Raw genomic sequence first — 16,716 nt, 5'->3', positions numbered from 1 at the left:
CTGGAGCCAGCATATTAAAGTCTTTTTGTGTTTGTAATGAGGCGACAGTTTGCTGTTTTGTTTAAATCTGAGATCACCAGGAATGAAACAGGACAGCTTAGATTTTGTTTCTGAGCGGCCATGGCCTCATTTCACTGATTCAGTGAACTGTGAAAATGTGCTGATCCAGCAACAACCTCTGTCATCGGACTGCACAAAGTACAGTGCACACACTGCTGTAAAACAGAAACCAAGGGACACTTTACAATAGAGCAGTTTATTTATTAAAAGGGAGAGTACACATCATCATATAGTAATTGAGAGGTTGAGAATTCACAACTATAATATTAAGAAATTTGATTCCTGAGCCTGCCACAATCCCATGAACACACTTAAAAACACACACTGTCTCACATCATTATTGATACTGTAAGCCCCAGTAACACACAGCGAGCTTCAACTATGTAAAAGGTTTACAGAAGCAGTTTAACGACAACACTGGGTCCCATGTTCTTCAGCTCTTCGATTGTCTTTTCAAGAGAAAATAGGACATCCTAGTTTCTGAAAGTGGACAAACTGATGGACAGTTCTGGAGATACTCTGGTTCAAATACAAGTCAAAGCCCTTAAATTAGTTCTAGCTTTAGGAATGAGGCACTAATGTCATTTATTACAAGCTCAAACACACTCACTAAACTCTCTCTCACCACACACACTTGGTGCAAATTCAGGTAGTTAAAAATCCACAGTTAAAATCAGACTACATCACAGATCATTTCACACAGAAGCAACTGTTTTGTTTTCAGGATGGATAACAACTCAATGATGCCGCAGATAAGACTGATCAATAAAAACAAATGGGATTACAACTGAAAAAGCAAAACTCACACAGATATTAAAATGTTATGAATAAGTTATGGCTTCTTAAAAACGTCATACACTGTTTTTAAACTTAGACAAGAACAGGTAGTGTGATTTTATGGTTAGAATTCATGAGAGAAGAAAACATTAACAAGCTCTCTGTGGGTGTTTAAAGGAATTCTGCAGGTCAAGTCATATGAGTCAGGTGTTCTTGTCTATTCTAATCCCATTACGCTGAAGGAGTCTGTATAGACAGAGACGCTAACGCTGCAGTGTATAAAACACACACATACGCCACCTCACCAAACATTCAAACAGGATTTTGCACATAGCGGACTTGAACAGACAGACTAGCTTTGCTGGTCGAATCATGAAGTCCAGTTTACATCGACAAAGGCCGTCCATCCACCCTCTTAAAGCTGCATGCCCACATTACCAGGTCTGAGGTGTCATTAGTGAGCAGCCTCAGCAGCAGCCTCACGCTGATCCTCCTGCTCTCTCCTCTTCATTGCCTCGAACACCGCCATCTCCTTGGCCTCCTTCTTTTGGTTCCTGGCCTCATACTGCAGCCTGGGAACAAGAAAAGGACAGCAACAACACTCAGTGCATTCAAAGTGTGGAGAGCATTCACTGTTGGAGAGTAATGGGGAGTTCCTGACCTGTTTTCAATGATTCTCTGAACAATGTCATCAGTGGTGAGATTATTCCCACTGTCGATGGTCCTGAATATTCCTCTTTTCTTTGGCTCCTGAAGAAAAACATAAACTGTAACAAAACAGCTCAAGGAGAAGGTTCCCGTCCCACATGTGAAAAAAGAGCTCAGTAGATGAACCAAAGAAAAGAAAGTTCAAAGTTCAAAATATGCTTTAATGGCATGAATGGTTAAAACCTTTGTTGCCAAAGCAGAGTACATAAGCAAAACAAAACAAATAATAATAATGACGAAATAAAGATGAAGGTTAAAAAGAGAAGATAGTAGATATCCCTGCAACCCTGAAAATGATAAGCAGTGTGATCTTGGCAGATCCCTATTTAAACAAAATAAAAGTTGTAGGCTCATTAATTGTGCATAACAATTATTCTAACACTGTTTTGTGGCAATAATGTATCTTAAAACAAGGCATTCGCTTTGAAATCTTCTTTTTATGACATAAAAATAAGGAGGTAAATACAAGGACACTCATGTTATGTTTAAATGAAGGTTATGGTGGACCCCATAACATTTTCAGGTCTTAAATTGGGTAGCAGTGCTTTAAAGTCTGGGAAAGGCTGCTGGAGTGTATGGTCCTTTAATAAAACTATGCCACAGCAATATTGCACATTTTTAACGAAAATAGAATGAAATAAAAGGGCTTATAAATAAAAGAGCTTTTGTTGTTCCCGACATTTATGATAGGGACCTATGTTTGATGATAAGCTGTTACAATGCAGTCAGGCCAAAATCTGCCTGAATTCGTGTAGTCATGTAGTCTTAACTAACCCAGCTCTTTGTTTTAAATTTGGATAAAGATGAATGCATACTCACAGCATAAGGGTCTGATCCATCCTTGTCTGGGAACACTTCAGTCTTACCATGACACACCAGGTCCACCTGCACAGTTCGTATAAACACAACATTTAAAACCATCCATGATGTACAGGGATATCAATGAGCATTTTGCTGTGAATTGCTTATAAAACATGCTACATTTACAACCAAACCAATTCATTCAGTCATTTTTTTGCTTTCTCAAATACAGTTCTTTGTGCTTCACACATAAACTGGCATCTACTTTTAGTTTTGCCAAGGTAAGCAAGTGATTAACTACATCTATATCCACAAATACTTTAATATTGCTGTCTACATCAGGCTCACAATTGTAAATTAAAGCAGCAGGAAAAAAACCTGCTTGCGTTATTGATTTGTTAGTTGCATACAGTAAATTTGGCAGATTTTCGTGTCCTAAAATAGTTGATGTCTATCCTGTCCACCAGGGGTCAGTACATGTTTCAGTATAAAGCTCCTTTTGTCAGTGAAATTTAAACAATGTTTTCCATCAGGCAAGGACTCTTGAGTGAAAGAGATTTCTGTATCTCAATGGGAATTTTCCTCAAAAATACAGTTTTTGTCTGTATTGTTTTGAAGTGGCCATAACTAACTTTCTTCTAGGGCTTTACTTTTAGGCTTTATCGTAGATTTTACTTATGAAGCCTGAGCTTAATGCTTAGTATTAGTGAATCTTTCCGAAACTTAATTGGAAGTTTCCCCCTTTTTTTTCTCACCCTCAAAGTCAAACTACAACATGTTAAGGAGCCCTGATGTGATGACTGAAATCTACATGAAATAAACTAAAAGAGACAACTTTAACTCCAAACAAACACACAGAAGTAGGCCAAACTATAGAGAGAAAATCTAAAAAATAAACAAACAAATTATCAAAAAATATAGTTCTCAAACGTAGCTCACCTTAAAGTGATCCAGCAGGTCTTTTCCCACTGCATAGGGTGCCCCAATCACCACCTCTGACACGTACTATTCAGAAACAAGCAAAAACAAAGCAAAACAACAGTTAATGCATTAATACATGCATTTTAGTTAATGATTTAGATTTCCCCGATTTAAAACGGTTAAAAGTAGGAGAGTTCATCTCCCTGTTTGCTGATAGAATTAATCTCTACTTCATCATTATCATAGACTAAATCAGACTGTGCAGTGTGGCAGTTTCAGGGTTGTGTAACATGTTTGGTTCGTCTGATGTTTTAATAAGTAGTCTCAACTTGAACATAAACACACAAAGAGCACAGGGGGTGCAGAGACTCATTGTTCAGATAGTTAAGCAGCAGGAATGAATGGAACCGAGCCAGGCTTAGACTTAAGCACTGTGGGCGTTCATGTTAGAAATACCTCCTGCTGTTCTCAATTTTTAAAGGTCTGTGAAGACTCACCCGACAGGCCAGCACACTCAGCGTTCTCTCGTGGATGTTCATGATTGGGTAGTTCTTCCCCTTGTACCGATTCACTTCCTGAGGAGGACAAAGAGTTTTTATCTTCTTTCACATTTGACCTCTTAGATAATACACACTTTGACAATCACAGAGATCGGGGGGTAAAAATTGGTCTTGGTTTAAAATCTTAGCCAAATAAATCGGCAAAGAAAAGTTTCTTTCAAAACCGTAAACATGTCTGGGCTGTCTCACATTGGCTTGTTCCAAATGTTTCTCTTACAAAATGCTGAAACAGCAGGGAGCAGTAATTTTCTCACCCTGTTAAAATTGTTTTGCTGAGATGTAAGTGTGTGTGCCTACAATTCCGCATACCTGGTCAAAGTGCAGGCCTACGATGACATAGGGCCTCTCCGCCTGCTTATAAACCATCTCTAAGAAGTCAACATGGCCGATGTCTGCAGGAGTCCATGTTAAAGGCAAAAACAGCAAAATGGCAGAAATAATTACAAAGACAATCTGAAGTATTAGTTGCACTGACGTAAAAGCCAATCTCTTTTTGAGTCTCGTAATGGGAAAAGGGTTTGAATGTCAGCAAACTCCACAACGTGAGTTTCTGTGCAGTTGTGTTGCTCCTTTAGCAGTCTGGGGCTTGCACATCTATTAGCTTCGGGATGGTAGTTCAGCTCCCAGCTTCTCCACGTGGCCCTTGTCCTTAACTAATGAGTGTTTTCAGACAAACCAGCACTCAATAAGGTTTATTTAATACCGCATATCCTTGTGTTCTTTAAATACAGGATTCTAAACTAACAGCTGAGAAAAGCGGTTAAAAAGTGGTGCCACCCCTGCCGGTCTGGTCTCCATTGTTGTGTAGTCCAACATGTTCTGAGCATCACAGCAGCCGCTTGCAATACGCAATGAATGGGGTGATTTTTCAATTGTGCTCGGTCTCGTGTAGAGTGCATCAGTGGCACCTGCACACAGTTATGATCATAACAGCACATATGAAAGTACATCTGAAACACTGGATTTAAGGGTACTTAAAACTGTGTTTCTGACTCATATCTGGTCATTTCTGTATGATAAGGATACGGAAAAGGTCGAATGCCCCGGCCACATAGATGATGGTGTCTCCAGGCTGAGGCTCCTTCCCCGAGGCAAACTGGATAATTTTCTGAGATGTCTGGAGGAACTGAGACACTCCTGTCCATGGGCTGTGACCTTTAGGACCCTTTAACCAAACAGGAAGAAAAGCTTTAAAAAAAGAAAATGTAACAAAGGCCAACTGTCCTTCAATGTGTGTACTTTCCTATAGTAAGACATTTGTGTTTACTGATTTATTTAGAAGTTTTGATTTAAATAAAAATCCTGCTACTTACTTTCCCAAAGTTGTCTGTATGCTGCTGGTAATCTGGGTTATCCTACATAAGTTATTAAGAAAGAAAAGGTGAGATCAACAACAAATCAAGCTTATGCATGTGCTGTCATGATACCAGAATTTAGTAAAAATCAAATCATATTGATATCTGTTTCAACGAGACAGCAACAAAAGTAGAACTTCAAGGCACCCAATATTGGTTGATTTTTTTGCAGTTATTAAAAGTTGCAGGCAAACTCCTCACACTAAAGGAGTCAAAATTTTACAAATGCATTGTCAACATTTTGGTAACAAAATGCTAAGAATGCATTTGCACAACTTTTTGATGGTATGCAAGAGATTGCCTGAGAAAAAGGAAGTTTCTTCTAGACTTTGGTTCTTTTTGATACTTGGTTCCCGACCTGTATTTTTGAGGAAGACAGAATTGAACATTCAGGTGTTAAGAGTGTAGCTATAAAATCTTCATAACCAGCTGTAGTATTTGACATGCGCTGTACCTCCTTTACAAACTGAAACCAAAGATCAGGACTAGGTGAAAGCACCTGTCTATTAGACAGTGTTGGAATAAATCTCATATTCTGCTCAATCATATGTTACAAAGCAGCAATAAATGTCTGCGATTTGTTACCATGTTGCTGTGATGGGCTTTGGTCATCAGCAGCATCCGTCCAACAAGGTCAGTGGTGGAGACGCCCTGAGTGCGCCTACACTCCTTGTAACGGCCTTCACGCTTCACCTCTGCATAGGTGTCTTTACCATCCACGGTCAGTGTGATGTCATCTGGTGAACAGAAAAATTGACGTTAATGATCGCATCTGTAAACGTCTCTGTGTGGCTGATAACAACAGACAGGCGTCAGAGAGCTGCCCTCTGCTGACTCACCTCCGTGCACACAGAAGTCGCAGTTGTATTTATCCAGAGTCTCCAGCGTTGTGACGTACGGTGCTCCCTCTACTATCTCATCCACCCACTTGATGGCACGCACCATCTTGTAACGTTCTTCCTGAGTGAAGACCGGAGGGCCCTTGTGTTTGGAGATTTCAGCTTTGAGAAAAGAGAAAGGGCATTTGTTAATTATTGGCACATTACTAAAGTCTGCACTCATCCTGAATCACTGCTTTGTTACAAAATAGATGTTCCACTAACTCTTTCTTTGTTTAGCTTTTTTGTTCTTGTCTCCTAAATCACAGCCCTACTACAAAACTTTGGCCACTTTTTTTTTTCAAAGGTTTATTTTTGGGCATTTTATGTCTTTATTTGATTTGAGGAGAGGACAGTGGATAGAGTTGGAAACAGGGAAGAGACATGCGGTGGAGGGCCCCAGGCCGGGTTTGAGCCCGGGCCGCCCACGCACATGGGGCGCACGTGCACGCCCCATCCATTCTGCCACCTGAGCCCCTGGCCACTTTTAACACAGCACACAAAAGAGACTCTTCTGATTGGTTACAACACCAAAGCATTGGCAGACGGCTGTTCAACATGAGTCTGGTTCTGGTCGAGGTTCCTGCCTGTTAAAGGGGAGGTTTTCCTTGCCACTGTAACTTCACAAAACTCTAAACACAATCTCTCTCTAAAACACATTTTGCATTTTAATGCACCTGTGTGCATAATGGTTACCATTGGTGGCAGAAGTTATACACAATTCAAGCACAGCTGTCACTGAAATCCCTGGTCTCTAATGATGTGGAGCCAATTTAGGACTGTGTATAGAGAAAAAGTGAGTTAAAGTTAATATCAAATAAGGATGGAGTCTGATAAGGAGTGTGTGGGAGGTGGTAGATTACAAAAAGGAAGAGAGGGAAGTCAAGAGAAGAAGACCAGGAACAGAAATTTCAGACAAAATTTTTACCGTTTTTGCTACATTTGCTAAGACACATTTCTTTAACTCTTCCTCCCTTTTCTTGAAACATTAAACACAAATCTCAGGTTTCAAGCTACTTTTAACAAAACCTCGAAATCCATGGTCAATATCAAACAATCACATCAAAACAATTTTAACTGAGCTCAGAATCAAACTCTGTTCTCACATCATAAACACAGCAGTTAAAAGTCTAGCACAACTGAACAGTCATTAAACTAGGGATGGACCAATCATTGGCCTTTCCAGTTATTGATGCCAATATTTGGCATTTATGAGATTATCCGTATTTTATTTTACTAGTAAAAAATATATATATATATTATTTAGAAGACACATTACATTGGCTCTACTGCAAGCTATGTCTTCCCCTCTGGCTTTGTTTCACTCTCTGAGACACCTCATGTCCTGCCTACAACACTATCTGACTGGCTTGATGTCACGACACTGAGGCCTGGGTGGCACTGATACAGGGCGTGTGCAGCATTACCTCCTGTTTCCTGCTGCTACTGTGTTGTTCTGTGCTGTTTCTTTTAATTAACATGTCGTTTTACTTGTCTTACATCAAGAGCATTTTATCATAACAAATGGATACCGGGTCCACATGTCGGTTATCGGTCTCATTCACTACTGATAATCTGTATCTATAATGGCCCTGAAACACCAATATCTGCTGACCCTTACATTAAAAACTACAGAGCATAATATAAAACACTGTGGTCAATGACCACTCCTTGAAGGGGTTCATCTCTGAGACAGCAATAAGTAAAGTTCATTATAACAGATGATATAATGGTCACAGTGGTAAAATTACAAACAAAAATATTTAAATGCAGTACCAGTATTATAATATAATGTCATTAAATGTTAATGGGCTAAATAATCCGATTAAGAGGAGTAAAATGATATCTAAAACAAAAAAGGAGAGGATAAACATTGCATTCTGGCAGGAAACACATCTTTCCGATGTCGAACATGATAAATTGAAAAAAACAGGCTTTAGAAACACCTTCTTTTCATCTTATAGGAATGGAAAAAAAAGAGGAGTTGCCATTTTAATCTCAAACTCAACTCGCTTTGAATTTTTATCAGAAATAAGAGATAAAGAAGGCAGATTTGTCCTTATAAAAGGGAAATTAGATGAAAAGGAAGTGACACTGCTTAATGTCTACTCTCCTCCTGGGACTGATATTTGTTTTTATAAAAAGATCTTTAACCTGATTGCTTCGAGACGGTTGGGACCCTGATATGTGCAGGAGACTTTAACATGCTTCTAAACCCTCCTAGACACAACTAATAGGAAAAGAAAGAGGAACTCAATTGAAAACGTATAAATAGGATTTTAAAAGATTTGGGATTGGTTGATGTGTGGAGGTCCATGCGTGGATCATCCCCAGGGTATACCTTTTATTCTGCTCGGCATATGGCTTATTCGAGATTGGACTACTTTTTTATGTTTAAAAAAGATATGCATCGCCTGAAAGATTGTAGAATAGGCCAGAGAGACCTCTCGGATCATTCTGGTGTTTACTTAACATTACATTTAGATGGCAGACGACGTAAAACACTATGGAGGTTAAACACTGGAATGCTAAATGACACTCCTTTCAGAAATGCTATGGTGAAAGACCTAAATCTTTATATGCAGGATAATAACAATGGGGAGGTGAATCCTTGTATATTGTGGGACGAGCCAAAGCTGTTCTCAGGGGAAAATCATAGCCAGAATGGCTTTATTGAAAAACTAAAACCCAGAAGCTATTAACATTGCAGGAAAAACTGAGAGATTTAGAAAAATGAGCATTACTAATAAGGATCCATATACAACACAACAAATCAGAAATGTGAAACAGGAAATAGATAAAATATTAAGCGAGGAAGTTGAGAAAAACATTAGGTTTATGAAGCAAAGATATTATGAAGCAGGCCCAAAAGCTTCTAAATTGTTAGCCTGGAGGCTTAGAAAACAACAAGCAAACAACTGCATTCATAAGATTAGAGACCCGGCAACAAATAAGATTTCTAGCAACTTAGATGATATACAAAAAGTGTTTGAGACATACTACAAGTCCCTTTATTCACAGTCAGAACAGCCAAATAGACAAACCATTAATGAGTTCTTGAACTCCCTAGACCTTCCTATGCTAGGTAAAGAAGCTAACGATAAACTTAGCCTACCAATAACAGTAGAGGAGATAGAGAGTGCTATCTCAAGTTTGAACTCTAATAAATCTCCCGGTACAGACGGGTTTCCCACGGAGTGGTATAAATCAATGAGAAATCACCTACTCCCCTTATTAGAAGCATGCTTTAATTTTATATTGAGGGGGGGATCTCCCCCTCCCTCTTGGGGAGAGGCTTTTATATCGGTTATCCCAAAAGAGGGAAAGGATAGGATGGATTGTCGGGGATACAGACCTATAAGCGTCTTAAACACAGATTATAAATTATATGCAACTATCTTAACAAAGAGGATGGAGGCAGTGATGCCTCTGTTAATTGATGAGGACCAAACGGGTTTTATAAAGAATAGACAAACTCAAGACAATATAAGAAGAGCATTACATGTAATTGAGAAAATACATGAAGGAAAAATTAGCTCTATTATTCTGAGTTTGGACGCTGAAAAGGCTTTTGATTCCGTGGGAATTCCTCTTCCTTGTTATGAAAAGATTTGGTTTTAGCCTGAATTTCATCCGATGCATACAGGTACTTTACTCCTCTCCTACTGCAAGAATAAAGATAAATGGTAGTCTCTCTAACTCTGTAACCTTGCAAAGGGGCTGTAGGCAGGGCTGCCCTGCCAGCCCTAGCCTCTTCAACTTGTTTATTGAACCTTTGGCCCAAATGATTCGACAGGATAAAGAATTAAAAGGAATTATGATGGGAGGAGAAGAATATAAAGTGAGTCTGTACGCAGACGATGTTCTGGTCACGCTTGTGGATCCAGATACAGGTCTGCCTTTACTTATGAAAAGACTTGAAACATATGGTCTATATTCAGGTTATGTTCTTAATGTCCATAAGACTCAGGTCATGATATTTAATTATGCTCCATCACAAGGACTTTTGGCGAAATATAACTTTAAATGGCACTCCTCGCATATCAAATATCTTGGAGTAAACCTCCCAAAGACCTGTCACAGTTGTATAATATCAACTATCACCCCATTAACAAAGAAATATACAGGGACCTCAGTGGCTGGAGCTTGCTCCTCTTGATTTCGCAGCAGAATTAGATCAGTGAAAATGAACATTCTTCCCAGATTATTATACCTCTTCTTATCACTACCAGTGGAAATACCTCAAAAACAGTTCAGAGAATGGAATAAACATATTTCACGATTCATTTGGGATAAGAAAAGACCAAGAATAAAATTTACCACCCTTCAGCTGCCGGGAGAGAGGGGGGGCATGGCTCTTCCATCTTTAAGGGATTATTACATGTCAGCACAAGACCCCTTTTACACTGGTGTAATCCAACCTATATAGCGAAATGGAAGAATATGGAGTTGAGCATGATGGATATACCTACTCAATCAGTGCTTGGATATGTAATGAGGGAAAAGGATTTGTCACAAACAACAAGTAAATGGGTAAATCATTCATTAAAAGTATGGGCAGAGGTAGTCAAAAGTTTTCAACTCCAAAATGAGATTAAGCTACTTCGATGGCCAGCGTATGATCCAGACTTTACACCGGCATCGCAAGATCTTAGATTTAGAGAATGGGCTTATAAAGGTATCTCTTCACTGTGTAAGATTGTTAAAAAGGGGGAATTTAACAGTTTTGATACCATATGTCAGTCATTTGGACTAGTTGGGGCTGACTTTTTTAGATATTTACAGCTCCGTGATTACTTTTGTAAAAAGGTGAAAGGCCCTGGTACAAGAGAACCACCAATACTTGTTCAGCTGTTTATTGATGCTTATAATTCCAGTAGCAACAAAGGCCTCATAGGTAAATTGTACAAAGGTATCTTATTACTTAAAAATGATAATACGGATTATGTTAAACAAAGATGGGAAAAAGAACTGGACATTACAATAACAGAGGAAATGTGGCTAAAAGCGTGGGAGACACGGTCATCTTCAACAAACTCCTGGACATGGAGGGACTTCTGTTGGAAGAACTTGATACGTTTTTTCCTTACTCCTAAACAGAGATCAAAGCAAACAGGCAACCAGCTTCCCTGCTGGAGGGATTGTGGAGAGACTGAGGTTGACCACGCCCATGTGTTTTGGACTTGTCCCCTCATTCAGTCCTTCTGGAAGGAGGTAGCAGCAATTATTTCAAAAATTTTGGGTTTTACTATCAGTACAACATTTACATCCTCTCTATCTTGGACATCGTCCTAATGGTCTCAATAGTAATGATACCTATCTTCTAAAAATCTTGCTTGTTGCAAGCAAAAAAGCCATTACAAAGTGCTGGTTACAGAAAAATGGTCCATCGGCTGGTCTCTTTGTTAGCATTGTAAAACAGCTGCATATTCTGGAACAGATGACTCATTCTATACGACTTCAAAAAGAGCTTGGAGAGAAACGATGGGAAAAATGGAACTTTTATTTGGCCAGCTAGTGCTTTACTGGTGTTTTGATAACTGCCACATGTGTTTGTATGTTTGTACGGATATGTATATCAGTGTATGTGTTTACATATATAGATATGTGTATATTGTAACCACAAGGTTTTGCACTCTGCATTTGAATGAGGCAGTTTTGCTGCCCTCTAGTCTGGACCAATCCAAGACCTCATGATTATCTGTTTTTTTTTTTTTTTTTTTTTTTTTTTAATGTTTTATTACGCCTGCCTCTTGTTCTATTTAAAAAACTACAAATAAAAAGTTAAAAAAAAAAAAAAATGACAACGTCGTGTACTGACATGCCTACAGTTGCCATGTTTCGCGTTATGCAGTTCTGTATGAAACTTACTCCTGGATAGGGGCGCTCCTCACTAGCGGCCACGTCACATGTTTTGTTACTCTGATTGGCCCATCAAGATGTGACAGACAGAACATTCATCCAATCACACTCCAAGTTTTTTTTCAAAGGCTCTGCCCTTTCCTAAACAGTGTGTATTAGAGGTTTTCCAGATGGATGTATGAAACAAATCCATCTGGTGTGTCAGGTTAATGTATTTATATATAGTCAGTTATTTTTAAAAATCTGATTGGCAAAGGCAGGCCTGCAGGGGTATACTTCACAGCCAAGGTACAAATGAAGCAGCAGCATGTCTCTTGACAATTTTGACCCTAAAAACAGCTAGTGCAACAAAAAGTAAGCTTGTCAAGTCATATTAGTCATAAGCTAGTACATGCTCAACTTAACCTCTGCATCCATTCTTTCGTTTCCAATTGTACATAATTTTTTGGTTTCCTGTTTTTCTTTCTTGTTTACCATCTTCATCTACCCTCTTTAAAGTAAGCACAAGTCCCACCACACTGTCCTAGAAGCGCCAATTTATCACTTGAAAAATTAATGTCTCTATAAATACCCATGAGAAAGGTCTCTATATCCTTGTACAACAAAGATTAACTAGATTTTAATCAATAATAGTTCTATTAGTTTACAGGAGTTACACATGATTCATAAAGTTTCACAGAAGTGTCCACATCGTGTCTGTTTATGTTTAGCAGACTTACCGTCGGTGTGCACTCCTACAATGAGGTAGTCTCCCATGCCCTTGGCCTGCCGCAGTGAGTTGGCGTGACCGTAGTGAACCATGTCATAACTGTGGAGAGAGAGAGAGGAGACAACAACCTAATCAGCTTGGAAACGAGAGATAATGGTAAAATATGTTTCAAGAATACAAGGCAATAAGGATATGGTTTTATCAATAAGCATACTTTTTGTCTTATCAAGCACCCTCTGCTGGTCAGCCTTTAGTGGCCAATGCTTCTTATTTAAAACTGTTTTGCGGTCTTATCTTTATTTTATTCTGTTTTTCAGGAGATTTTGTTGCTCAGGGCACAGTGTGTGGTCTAAGCAGTAAATCACACATTTTTAATCTCAAAACCCACAGATTATTTATACTGTGATGGTAGTAATAATGGTAAAGTTTACTGGGAGAAAGGTGATGACCTGAGTTACCGTGTGCACCATGTGCCAATGTTTATTTGCTTCCTGCATTCAGTAACCTTACTAGTTAATGTTTTGTACAAGTTGATGAGTTCTCCCACACTGCAACATTTCAAAGTCTAAACCAACTGTAAGTAAAAGAAAAATAAGTAAACTAATTTTTCTTCAAAACTAATTATAATATAATCTTACCTTGAGGACAGACCAGAGGTTGCTTTCTTTCAGTAAAGTTTGCTCAGCTTTTAATGAAAATGTGATTAGGTTTAGTGTCCTGCAGCTTTAAATTCTGACATTTTCAAAAAGCTCAAATGTCAGGATGTTCAACTAATCCATGAGATGAGCAACTGGCTGCACCAAGCATACAGGAAGTCTGTCTGGCATTAAAGAAGGGCTTGGTACTACACACCCATTGCTATGCAAACTTAAAAAAAATACATCACACAAAGCTAATTTAAAGTTAGCTTGAATAAATCACACTGAGTGCAGCACTAAGTTACATGTATTTAGTCACTCTCCTGTTCTCAGTTAATCCAGGGATTTACTTTATCCAGTTCTATTACTCAGACCCTTAGGTCAGCATTATTTTCACCTTTGGATTCATTAAAAATTCTTTTAATAAAAGACGTCATCTGTTACTGTACTTCTTGTGGACAGACTTCTCTATAATGACATTACCACAAGCTGTTAGTGTTACACTGTAAACCATAATCCCCTTACATCCCTCACCTCACCTGGACAGGATCTGCTGCGCTCTTTGCTTGCACTTGCAAGCAATCTTGTTTTGTAATGTGATGTAAATTTGTAATTAAATGATTTAGCAGAAACAGAAGTGATGTATTAGAACAGTTATGGTGCTCAATGAGCATTTTTGAGATTCCAGGATACCTTACAACCAGTCTCTAAAGTTTGACTGAATAGAGTCTGAAAACCTTAAAGAAGAAAAAATGTGTTGCAGCCTGGAGAATTAAAGTTACTTTACATATGTGTAAAATAACCTAACATAACTTGATATCTTTTAGAGGCATCATCAGAAACCCTATCCATCAAATTCACTTTTTATTAGGTATTAACACAATATAAACTTTCTTCATATGATCACATGAAACCAGTAGAAGTGAATATCACATAATGGGCAATAAAGTGGTTTAATATGTTTACATGGTATTCAGTAATGCCTTATCAGAAAAACACAATATGTTTACAAATATTTCTTTCCACAAGTCCTCACATTTGTAGTAAGTTAGTCGAAGTGAATCTGCTATATACGTGTTGTAAACCCCACCTTGGCTAATTTTGTTGTCACTTTCTATAGTATTTCACAATATCTACATTTCCTCCCAATCTACTAACTGAAAGATTTCCATATCCTTCATTTAGCCGAGTATGAAATTCATTTTTGTGATACTGCAAAAAATGCTGCTCCCAATACTTTTGCTGCCGCTGGCTATGTTTGCTGAAAGAAAACAGATTAAGTGTATACATGCACTGAAAAAACAGACTATTTGGCCCAAAAATACAAGTTGTGTTGACCACATTTTTCATAATCTGACAATGGCCTTTACATGATAATGCCTAACAGATTATGCTTGTTCACAGGAGTACCTGAAACTCCAGGAATAAGATAACAAAGAGTTTTTTAGTGTGCATGTAAAAATACTTAATGTCTCATTGACATTTCTTTTTCTAACCCCCCAAAAAGAGAGAACCCTTGTCCACTACACTTCTGGTTTGCATCATAGTGAACAACATGTGCACTATGTTAGTTATTTATAACATGAGGTGAGTAGTGTCAGACCGGCTATCTGCGATTGGTCACTTCCTTCTGCAGCCAAATGGACAAGACAAATATAAATACACAGCATGTTTAAGTCAGGTGTCTTCAGCTGTAGCTCCATCATGAGAGGATGTACCAAACAGCACAAGAAATAAGGGCAAATAACGAGATATGTGTGTCTCACTGACTAATGCCACAACCAGCACAGATCTTTGGATCAGTAAATACCAGTATGATATAGAGGCCATCATTACCCATTGCAAACACTATCAAGCATCTATGGCATCATGCACGCAAATGTGCTGTAGAGATTTACTGGCAAGGTCCTCTCTAACCTTTAACAACAACCATATAATTCTGGTTAGGATACAGTTTCATATTCACTGTAATAACCTTCATACCCTCAGCCTCGCCATGATGAGTCTGTGAACATACAAAATGTTGTCCCCAACTAACCCCGCGTCTGAAATATGAGTTATCTGCAACAGAGACATGAAAAGATGATCTGAATTGATTTTCTTTAAAATAAAGCATTTATGCTCTCGGACTAGCCACACCTTTCTGTCTCATGCCTTTACAACCCGTGAATGACTTGGGCTGGGGATAAGATAAGTAATGAGGACGGAGTATGAGAGAGTAATGGAGAACAAAAAGGGTTTTTTAGCGGTGGTAATACAGCTATAAAGTCGTAATAATGTAGTAATGGACGGCGTAATATCAAAACTCCTGTTGCTTAGTTTTTAACTGCCTAAGTAAGTAGCTAGCTAGATACCATTAGCATTTAGCCACTATGCGTTCCTGGTATGTATGTATTACATAATAGTCGCGCGTAGAGTTACAAACTGTGAAGAGTATGTACTTTACTAGCTCCAGCAGTGTCAGTGTCAGGAACACAGACTCACCAGCCGTCACACCACAACCGTACCACCCTCTTCCTTTTCTCCGGGCTGCACATTAACCCTCCCGGCTTACTGCAGCCGGCTTCATCCCGCTGCTCATCGGTCGCGTGGTGGCCGTTTTTGATCATAGCGACAGCTTCGGGAGAAACACTATGAGATATTATTAATAAAAATTAAAAAAATATGTGTAAGAATTTTCCTCCGTGCCCTTTAGGAGTGTAAAAAGATTATCTAAAGGACGTCTTCTTGACCGTCTCAGGTTTAACTAGAACAGTCACACCAAGCAGCCAACGCCTCCAAGCCTACGTCACATCGAACGAATCCTCTCGCACTGACGTGATGATTGCGTGTTCACTCCTGTCACGTGATCAGATACGGCCTATAAACAAACATACACATCAGTCACTTTGAGTAAAACTATTTTCTGCCTGTAAAAACTTCTTCTCTGTAACAATTACTCATGAAGGAGCAGAAGTGTTTCTTTCTTCTGATAAATAATACGATAATCTAAATGTTATTTTACAGACCAAGGAGCTAAATATTTACAGAGCTTAACAAATTTATTAGACCACCCTAACCCTAACCAAAGTAAGGTTTATGCCACAGCTGCCCTAAATTAACAGCATTGGTAACCATCAAAGCATTTTTTATGCTTCTGCAATGGTTAATACGCCAATATGTAGAAGCTCTTTAACCCAAATGATATTTTTAATGCTAAAATATAATTATTATTGTTACCCATGAACTTTCAAATTGACTGATTTACAAAAAAACTGAAAAAATAGTAAAGCACATTAATATTTCTTGATTCATATGTCAAAATATAATTATTTATTTGCATTCCTGAACAGAAAAATGAGTTTTAGTGGTTGAATGTTATGCTTGATTAATGTCTGACTTCTCAGGGAAGCCCAGTGAGCCGGCTCAAATTTGGGTGAATTCAGTTTGAAATTCCTCATTCCTGTT

At 38.5% G+C, this 16,716-nt stretch overlaps 1 protein-coding gene across 1 annotated transcript; it reads right to left on the bottom strand.

Moving 5' to 3' along the window:
* Positions 1-240: 240 nt before the first annotated feature.
* Positions 241-16,046, bottom strand: pcyt2 (phosphate cytidylyltransferase 2, ethanolamine). Its single transcript, XM_041785826.1, has 12 exons — positions 15,754-16,046; positions 12,642-12,730; positions 6,022-6,183; positions 5,768-5,919; positions 5,141-5,182; positions 4,854-4,992; positions 4,137-4,219; positions 3,765-3,842; positions 3,286-3,351; positions 2,365-2,430; positions 1,499-1,587; positions 241-1,409 (listed from the first exon to the last, which is right to left on the bottom strand). Exons 1-12 carry the CDS (start codon positions 15,876-15,878, stop codon positions 1,292-1,294), a joined length of 1,209 nt encoding a protein of 402 aa, XP_041641760.1. The 5' UTR covers positions 15,879-16,046; the 3' UTR covers positions 241-1,291.
* Positions 16,047-16,716: the final 670 nt, after the last annotated feature.

Source organism: Cheilinus undulatus, linkage group 4 (assembly GCF_018320785.1).
Source record: "Cheilinus undulatus linkage group 4, ASM1832078v1, whole genome shotgun sequence".
Classification (NCBI taxonomy): domain Eukaryota; kingdom Metazoa; phylum Chordata; class Actinopteri; order Labriformes; family Labridae; genus Cheilinus; species Cheilinus undulatus.
Note: the sequence above shows the minus strand (reverse complement) of the source record. Positions and strands in the feature narration are given on the sequence as shown.